Below are 9,175 nucleotides of genomic sequence, written 5' to 3'. Positions count from 1 at the left end.
GTGTAGGAATTACAACACATTTGATATGTGGCCCCCCCCTTTTTAGAGACGGTGTCTCCGTTGGGTGCGGCAGGGAGCCGCCACGAGCACAACCATACGCCAAATCAAATATTACAATGATGTATTGTATCATGTGGAATAAAGTATCGGTAACAAAACTACTCAGTCCTCCTGCCTGAACCACAATAACAGTAATGTACTCAGAGGAGAAGGATATCGTCATCACAACTACAGATGCTACTTTTGTTGAGGGTTCTTACTTTGAGAGGATGTGATGCATGATGGTGTAGCTATTATTGTTAGCCAACAGGGGGTGCTTAACTGCTTAGAAAGTGAATGCTGTTTGATCTGAGCAGAAATTAACCATGGAATGCTTTCAATTGCTGTTTTTTGGCCACCTGTAACATTCCTCACAATTACAGAGATTTCACACATTACACACAACGCAAAGAATCACATTGCATTCTTTACAACGCTTCTATGTATGCAAGAACACGGTTGCAGATGGCCTTGAGTAATAACAATACACTGATGTAAATAATTCCATTATATCCCACATGGTTTAACAGTTGTTACTCTGTAGAATTGATATCCCATTGGGTCCTCACTGAATGTTTTGATTAATAGCCCGATTCCCTAACCGCTCAGCCATCTGACCCCCCATCTCAACACCTGGGGCTCACGTCTGCCAGGGAATCAGGAGCAGCACTTTGAACATCGCTCACACACCACCACACTGGTGCTCTGCTGATAAAGGTTCAACTGCAGTCTGACTTGTTCTGAGGACACGTCTGAAGAGCCCCACAGAGAAACAGCATCTAACCTGGTGGAGGAGGTGACAGGACTGGAGGTGGAGATCAGGAGGGCTTCTTCAGAGTCACGTCATTTCCTCCCTCCAGAGAGAGAAGCACAGCTCAGTCATGTTTCTGGTCAGTTGCTGAGATGTGTTCAGCTCTGACATCCTCATCCATGATCTCTGTTGTCATCCCAGTCTCTGTGTTGCTACTGGGGGGCTGCAGGTACTGTCCAGGAACTGTTCTTTCTGCTACAGTGTGGAGAGATTCATTGTCAGGTCTAGCTGAGCCGGTGGACCTCAACGGTGGTTTATCAAGTCGTCCTCATGTCCTGGTTTTGTTCTCTGTGTCTCCAGGTCTCTCTGAGGGGAGTGATGTCACCCAGACCCCAAGCATCCTCTGGTCTATCAAGGGGCAGCCTGCTGAGATGGACTGCAGTCACACTAAGGGTGCTTTATACTACCAGATGTACTGGTACAGACAGCTACCAGGACAGGGGATGAAGCAGGTTGTGTACAGTGTGCCCAGCAGCAAGCCTGACTTTGGAGAGTTTGGTGAAGTCAAATTCTCTGCAAACAAGACTGTAGCAGAGAGAGGATCTTTCACAGTGAAGAACTCTTCACCAGAAGACAACGGCATGTACTTCTGTGCTGTTTATGAACACAGTGATACAGACATCATGTGCAGCTGCACAGAAACCCCCAGTGAGTTTTGATCTTAATTCAGAATGATGAACCATCTGATGATGTTTATCCCCATCATGGACTGTAGGGGGCTCTCTAGTTCCATCAATCCTCACGTTTCTAACGTTGTTGCTGTTCTCTTATAACTTCAGATTTCTCATGAAAGGCCCTGAGTGACGTCATGTGAGATGACAGTGTGTTCTGCTGACACTCCCTCCATCCACCTCCTCTGGGCAGAGTCACTGTGACACAGCAGGGGGTGGGTGTAGCTCAGGGGTAGACAGCCTCCTCCCTCTCAGTTAGTAAGCAGACTTTGTGAACAATACTTCTCAAACCGTTACAAAGTGCTTTCCTGTACATGTATCAATCCAACAAACCAACACAGAATCAAAGCAAGACCCAGTAAAGACAACAGTGGTCCAGCAGTAACAGGTCCCAGATTATCAGAGTGAAGCCTCACTGGTAGAGCTTCAGCAAACAGGAACACCATGATCATCCTGCTCATCAGCATATCCATTCATGCTGTCTGGGCTGCAGGTATCTTTACTTTCATACGATTGTTAATTCCTTTGGCTTCTTGTTATTTTTTTAATAAATGTAATAACATATTTTCATCTGCAGGTTCGTCTCTGAGTGACCAAGTTCACCAGACTCCTGCAGCCTTGATTAAGAACCTGGGAGATTCTGCTGAACTGAACTGCAGACATGATATCCAGAGTTACAATCGCATCCTCTGGTACAAACAATCCAACACAGGAGAACTGGTGTATCTGGGATACATGGTAGCAACCGCAGGCAATCCTGAAGCTGGGTTCAAAATCACAGGAAATGCAAACCAAGGTCAAACCTGCACATTAACCATAGAGCAACTCTCTTCAGACAGCAGTGCAGTGTATTTCTGTGCTGCTAGTCTCCACAGTGGTGTAAATCCCCTCTGTTCAATACAAAAACGTCTCCCAGACTGTGCTGTCTGTGTGGTAGGACTCCTCCACACACCTGCATGAAGCCACCGTCACCAGCTTTGATCCAGGGCCAGAACTCTGCTCAGCTATGAGGAGAGGAGGAGCTTCCTGATGCAACAACACCTCAGATGATGCAGGCGGGGCCTCTGTAGTGCCGCCCCCTCTTTCACACAGATACAGGGGACTGGTCATGTGACCCCCCTCACACAGGGACCCGGTCATGTGACCTCCATGACAGCATCCTCATTGCTGACAGTCTGGTACCTCTGCACTCAGACTGTAAGCTGGGAGCCGACAACTATGTTAGCATGGCTGATTCTGTCTCTGCCAACACTGGGTAATGCTAACCTTGATTCTTCCACATCTTCTTGTGTTGAATGTACAGTGTGCAACAATGTGCTTAGCAGCTTTGTTTGTTGGATGTAAGGCTTATCTTCATTAGATTTACAATATTGTTATGTGATTCTGTCTGTGGTGGATTGGTTTCGTCTGCAGGGCTGTCCCTGAAGCAGCCCCCTGTGGTGGTGGTTGAGGAGGGGCAGCCTGTGAGACTCCCCTGTGACCAGGACAAGACCCCCAAAGCTGTCATGATCTGGTACCAGCAGAGGGGAAGGTACAGTCTCATCTCTCTCTCCAACAGGATCCATCTGAAGCATGTAGCTCTACCATAAACCATGGAGTCCAATGAGCCTGCTTACATTTAGTATTTTATTCATTTAGCAGACGTTTTCATCCAAAGTGACAAACAATCCATGTAGAAAATACAGCAGAGAATCAACGATTAGAAATGCATTGTTCCAACAATATTTCTGTGGTTAGAATCAATGAATGGTCTGTATCTCACCAGGCCCAGTACAAAAAGTGTTTGTTTTGATCTCCCAGCACCTTGCAGCTGCTGCTGTGGTCCTCTGGGCAGAACGTGGAGGTGGAAGCCCAAGGTCTGATCAAGGGCTTCAGGGGGGACAGGAAGGGCTCCTCTCTGTCTCTGCACCTGGAGAAGTCTCAACTCTCTCACAGCGCTCTTTACTACTGTGCAGTCAAGTCTCTACACAGTGACAGATCCACACCTGGGGCCATGACAAAAACCTCCCACAGTCAGCCAACCAGGAAACTAACCAACTAACCACCCAGCCAGCAAAGAGACAGACTACCAGGAAACCAACCAACCAATCAGCCTGTAAGCCAGCCAGCCAAACAGCTCACCAGCCAGTAAAACAACCAGCTAACCAGGAAACTAGTCTTCCAGGAAATCAACCAACTGGCCAATCAGACAGACAGCCTTTCAGGTAACCAGCCAAGAAACCAACCAGCCAGCAAGCCAGCCAGGAAGCGTCAACCCCAAGGAGGGGTTAGGATCTGGGGTGTGGTGTCTGTGGGTTAAGGCAGGGTGAGTGTTGAGGAATCCTCTAGGTGTTCCAGAGACCACAGCAGCATCACACAACTCCAGCAGTCAGTCTATCTGTGAGCTTGAACAACTAGTGTCTCTGAGAGGCAATCTTTCTGAACATGGCTCTGAAAATGGCTGCTATGTGCCTTCTTCTCCAGCTCGTGCCACTAGGTAACTATAGAAGCCGATTAAACTTTATAAACAAAATGAGTGTGTGGATGTGTGTGTGTTCAGGGTTCTGATGGAGAAAAGCAAACAGCTCAGGCTCTTAACCGGTAGTTCTGGAACATTCTTTTACTTAGGTTCTGGGGTGAATCAGCCCCCCGACGTGCTCGTGGCTGAGGGCCTGAATACGACCCTGCGCTGCTCCCAGATCAGCACCTCCTACAACAGCATGCTCTGGTACCTCCAGAGACACGGCCAGAATCACCTCACTCTCATAGTCCACGCATACGTCAACATGGTGACCATGAGTGAGGGGTTGGAGGTCAGATACTCGGCCACGCGACGCGGGACTGCACTGGATCTCACCGTGACAACCGCCAACAGCTCAGACAATGGGGTCTACTTCTGTGTCAAACAGGAAGCACAGTGGTAGAGCTGAGGCAGATGCCTCAACAAAAACTGATACAATCATCTTCAGGGTGAAAATAGCACGTGTGCACACAACATGAACTGATGACAGATAAGCTGCTGTGGTTTCATGCCCCTCTGAGTCACCAGAAGGTTACTCTGCCAATACTGCTCCAAAAGAAAATCCATCTGTACATAGAAATCAGTTCAACTCTAACCCAGCAGGGAGAGACAGAGTCAAACTTCTGATGATTGAGGATGTTGGTACTGAGGTGACAGTTGTGATGTCACTCTGGTAGCCCCGCCCTCCTCCTCTTCATGTACAGGACCATGCTGACTGCCAGCAGGTCATCAGGTCGTCACACAACTGAAGACTGTTCACCATGATCCTAGCCTTCATCCTCTGCTCTCTCTGTCTGTCCTGCATCAAGGGTGAGCAGAACAACATTTCAGAGAGAAAACAGAGAGAGTTATAGTTTTACTTTTTCTCATCACCACTGTTTCTCTCCACAGGTTCCTCTGCCAGTCCCACAGTTCAGCAGACTCCCTCTGCTCTGATCAAGAACCTGGGAGACTCTGTTGACAAAGAGATCCTTTGTTCACACAGCATTCAAAACTATGATTGTATCCTCTGGTACAAACAACATTTAGATGGGGCTCTCCAGCTACTTGGTTATCTGAATGTAAATTTTCCATATCCAGAGGAAGATGTGAAAGGACAAATCAGCTTTGAGGGAAATGGGCGTAGCGAGGCAAAGCTCTCCATCTCCAAACTCTCTCCAAGTGACGGAGCAGTGTATTTCTGTGCTGCTAGTCTGCACAGTGATTCACCCTCCCTCTCTTCTCTACAAAAACCCTCCTGTGATAAGAGTGGTGATCAGTGTGTGTGAGCAGCCAGTCTGAGGCTGGCTCCCTCTCAACACCTGGGGCTCACGTCTGCCAGGGAATCAGGAGCAGCACTTTGATCAACGCTCACACACCACCACACTGGTGATCTGCTGATAAAGGTTCAACTGCAGTCTGACTTGTTCTGAGGACACGTCTGAAGAGCCCCACAGAGAAACAGCATCTAACCTGGTGGAGGAGGTGACAGGACTGGAGGTGGAGATCAGAGTCACGTAATTTCCTCCCTCCAGAGAGAGAAGCACAGCTCAGTCATGTTTCTGGTCAGTTGCTGAGATGTGTTCAGCTCTGACATCCTCATCCATGATCTCTCTTGTCATCCCAGTCTCTGTGTTGCTACTGGGGGCTGCAGGTACTGTCCAGGAACTGTTCTCTCTGCTACAGTGTGGAGAGATTCATTCTCAGGTCTAGCTGAGCTGGTGGACCTCAACCGTGGTTTATCAAGTCGTCCTCATGTCCTGGTTTTGTTCTCTGTGTCTCCAGGTCTCTCTGAGGGGAGTGATGTCACCCAGACCCCAAGCATCCTCTGGTCAATCAAGGGGCAGCCTGCTGAGATGGACTGCAGTCACACCAAGGGTGCTTCACACTACCAGATGTACTGGTACAGACAGCTAGCAGGACAGGGGATGAAGCAGGTTGTGTACAGTGTGCCCAGCAGCAAGCCTGACTTTGGAGAGTTTGGTGAAGTCAAATTCTCTGCAAACAAGACTGTAGCAGAGAGAGGATCTTTCACAGTGAAGAACTCTTCACCAGAAGACAACGGCATGTACTTCTGTGCTGTTTATGAACACAGTGATACAGACATCATGTGCAGCTGCACAAAAACCCCCAGTGAGTTTTGATCTTAATTCAGAATGATGAACCATCTGATGATGTTTATCCCCATCATGGACTGTAGGGGGCTCTCTAGTTCCATCAATCCTCACGTTTCTAACGTTGTTGCTGTTCTCTTATAACTTCAGATTTCTCATGAAAGGCCCTGAGTGACGTCATGTGAGATGACAGTGTGTTCTGCTGACACTCCCTCCATCCACCTCCTCTGGGCAGAGTCACTGTGACACAGCAGGGGGTGGGTGTAGCTCAGGGGTAGACAGCCTCCTCCCTCTCAGTTAGTAAGCAGACTTTGTGAACAATACTTCTCAAACCGTTACAAAGTGCTTTCCTGTACATGTATCAATCCAACAAACCAACACAGAATCAAAGCAAGACCCAGTAAAGACAACAGTGGTCCAGCAGTAACAGGTCCCAGATTATCTGAGTGAAGCCTCACTGGTAGAGCTTCAGCAAACAGGAACACCATGATCATCCTGCTCATCAGCATATCCATTCATGCTGTCTGGGCTGCAGGTATCTTTACTTTCATACGATTGTTAATTCCTTTGGCTTCTTGTTATTTTTTTAATAAATGTAATAACATATTTTCATCTGCAGGTTCGTCTCTGAGTGACCAAGTTCACCAGACTCCTGCAGCCTTGATTAAGAACCTGGGAGATTCTGCTGAACTGAACTGCAGACATGATATCCAGAGTTACAATCGCATCCTCTGGTACAAACAATCCAACACAGGAGAACTGGTGTATCTGGGATACATGGTAGCAACCGCAGGCAATCCTGAAGCTGGGTTCAAAATCACAGGAAATGCAAACCAAGGTCAAACCTGCACATTAACCATAGAGCAACTCTCTTCAGACAGCAGTGCAGTGTATTTCTGTGCTGCTAGTCTCCACAGTGGTGTAAATCCCCTCTGTTCAATACAAAAACGTCTCCCAGACTGTGCTGTCTGTGTGGTAGGACTCCTCCACACACCTGCATGAAGCCACCGTCACCAGCTTTGATCCAGGGCCAGAACTCTGCTCAGCTATGAGGAGAGGAGGAGCTTCCTGATGCAACAACACCTCAGATGATGCAGGAGGGGCCTCTGTAGTGCCGCCCCCTCTTTCACACAGATACAGGGGACTGGTCATGTGACCCCCCTCACACAGGGACCCGGTCATGTGACCTCCATGACAGCATCCTCATTGCTGACAGTCTGGTACCTCTGCACTCAGACTGTAAGCTGGGAGCCGACAACTATGTTAGCATGGCTGATTCTGTCTCTGCCAACACTGGGTAATGCTAACCTTGATTCTTCCACATCTTCTTGTGTTGAATGTACAGTGTGCAACAATGTGCTTAGCAGCTTTGTTTGTTGGATGTAAGGCTTATCTTCATTAGATTTACAATATTGTTATGTGATTCTGTCTGTGGTGGATTGGTTTCGTCTGCAGGGCTGTCCCTGAAGCAGCCCCCTGTGGTGGTGGTTGAGGAGGGGCAGCCTGTGAGACTCCCCTGTGACCAGGACAAGACCCCCAAAGCTGTCATGATCTGGTACCAGCAGAGGGGAAGGTACAGTCTCATCTCTCTCTCCAACAGGATCCATCTGAAGCATGTAGCTCTACCATAAACCATGGAGTCCAATGAGCCTGCTTACATTTAGTATTTTATTCATTTAGCAGACGTTTTCATCCAAAGTGACAAACAATCCATGTAGAAAATACAGCAGAGAATCAACGATTAGAAATGCATTGTTCCAACAATATTTCTGTGGTTAGAATCAATGAATGGTCTGTATCTCACCAGGCCCAGTACAAAAAGTGTTTGTTTTGATCTCCCAGCACCTTGCAGCTGCTGCTGTGGTCCTCTGGGCAGAACGTGGAGGTGGAAGCCCAAGGTCTGATCAAGGGCTTCAGGGGGGACAGGAAGGGCTCCTCTCTGTCTCTGCACCTGGAGAAGTCTCAACTCTCTCACAGCGCTCTTTACTACTGTGCAGTCAAGTCTCTACACAGTGACAGATCCACACCTGGGGCCATGACAAAAACCTCCCACAGTCAGCCAACCAGGAAACTAACCAACTAACCACCCAGCCAGCAAAGAGACAGACTACCAGGAAACCAACCAACCAATCAGCCTGTAAGCCAGCCAGCCAAACAGCTCACCAGCCAGTAAAACAACCAGCTAACCAGGAAACTAGTCTTCCAGGAAATCAACCAACTGGCCAATCAGACAGACAGCCTTTCAGGTAACCAGCCAAGAAACCAACCAGCCAGCAAGCCAGCCAGGAAGCGTCAACCCCAAGGAGGGGTTAGGATCTGGGGTGTGGTGTCTGTGGGTTAAGGCAGGGTGAGTGTTGAGGAATCCTCTAGGTGTTCCAGAGACCACAGCAGCATCACACAACTCCAGCAGTCAGTCTATCTGTGAGCTTGAACAACTAGTGTCTCTGAGAGGCAATCTTTCTGAACATGGCTCTGAAAATGGCTGCTATGTGCCTTCTTCTCCAGCTCGTGCCACTAGGTAACTATAGAAGCCGATTAAACTTTATAAACAAAATGAGTGTGTGGATGTGTGTGTGTTCAGGGTTCTGATGGAGAAAAGCAAACAGCTCAGGCTCTTAACCGGTAGTTCTGGAACATTCTTTTACTTAGGTTCTGGGGTGAATCAGCCCCCCGACGTGCTCGTGGCTGAGGGCCTGAATACGACCCTGCGCTGCTCCCAGATCAGCACCTCCTACAACAGCATGCTCTGGTACCTCCAGAGACACGGCCAGAATCACCTCACTCTCATAGTCCACGCATACGTCAACATGGTGACCATGAGTGAGGGGTTGGAGGTCAGATACTCGGCCACGCGACGCGGGACTGCACTGGATCTCACCGTGACAACCGCCAACAGCTCAGACAATGGGGTCTACTTCTGTGTCAAACAGGAAGCACAGTGGTAGAGCTGAGGCAGATGCCTCAACAAAAACTGATACAATCATCTTCAGGGTGAAAATAGCACGTGTGCACACAACATGAACTGATGACAGATAAGCTGCTGTGGTTTCATGCCCCTCTG

General features: G+C 48.4%; 1 protein-coding gene and 5 gene segments (V, D, J or C); all 6 read left to right on the top strand.

The window, feature by feature from the left end:
* Positions 1 to 194: 194 nt before the first annotated feature.
* On the top strand, positions 195 to 1,966 carry LOC134026624 (uncharacterized). Its single transcript, XM_062469514.1, has 4 exons — positions 195 to 271; positions 757 to 929; positions 1,151 to 1,498; positions 1,630 to 1,966. The coding sequence occupies exons 1-4, from the start codon at positions 195 to 197 to the stop codon at positions 1,638 to 1,640; spliced, it is 609 nt and encodes a 202-aa protein (XP_062325498.1). The 3' UTR covers positions 1,641 to 1,966.
* Positions 1,967 to 2,736: 770 nt separating this feature from the next.
* On the top strand, positions 2,737 to 3,562 carry LOC134026623 (immunoglobulin lambda variable 3-25-like). The segment is given in 3 exon segments: positions 2,737 to 2,776; positions 2,935 to 3,052; positions 3,322 to 3,562. Coding segments are annotated over 3 exon segments (396 nt in total).
* Positions 3,563 to 3,784: 222 nt separating this feature from the next.
* Positions 3,785 to 4,424, top strand: LOC134026622 (T cell receptor alpha variable 22-like). The segment is given in 2 exon segments: positions 3,785 to 3,997; positions 4,129 to 4,424. Coding segments are annotated over 2 exon segments (348 nt in total).
* Positions 4,425 to 4,627: 203 nt separating this feature from the next.
* LOC134026199 (T cell receptor beta variable 7-2-like) lies at positions 4,628 to 6,574 on the top strand. The segment is given in 4 exon segments: positions 4,628 to 4,831; positions 4,913 to 5,654; positions 5,786 to 6,133; positions 6,265 to 6,574. Coding segments are annotated over 3 exon segments (435 nt in total).
* A 797-nt stretch (positions 6,575 to 7,371) lies between these two features.
* LOC134026621 (immunoglobulin lambda variable 3-25-like) lies at positions 7,372 to 8,197 on the top strand. The segment is given in 3 exon segments: positions 7,372 to 7,411; positions 7,570 to 7,687; positions 7,957 to 8,197. Coding segments are annotated over 3 exon segments (396 nt in total).
* Positions 8,198 to 8,419: 222 nt separating this feature from the next.
* LOC134026619 (T cell receptor alpha variable 22-like) lies at positions 8,420 to 9,059 on the top strand. The segment is given in 2 exon segments: positions 8,420 to 8,632; positions 8,764 to 9,059. Coding segments are annotated over 2 exon segments (348 nt in total).
* The last annotated feature ends 116 nt before the right edge of the window (positions 9,060 to 9,175 follow it).

Source organism: Osmerus eperlanus, chromosome 9 (assembly GCF_963692335.1).
Source record: "Osmerus eperlanus chromosome 9, fOsmEpe2.1, whole genome shotgun sequence".
In the NCBI taxonomy this organism is placed as follows: Eukaryota; Metazoa; Chordata; class Actinopteri; order Osmeriformes; family Osmeridae; genus Osmerus; species Osmerus eperlanus.
Note: the sequence above shows the minus strand (reverse complement) of the source record. Positions and strands in the feature narration are given on the sequence as shown.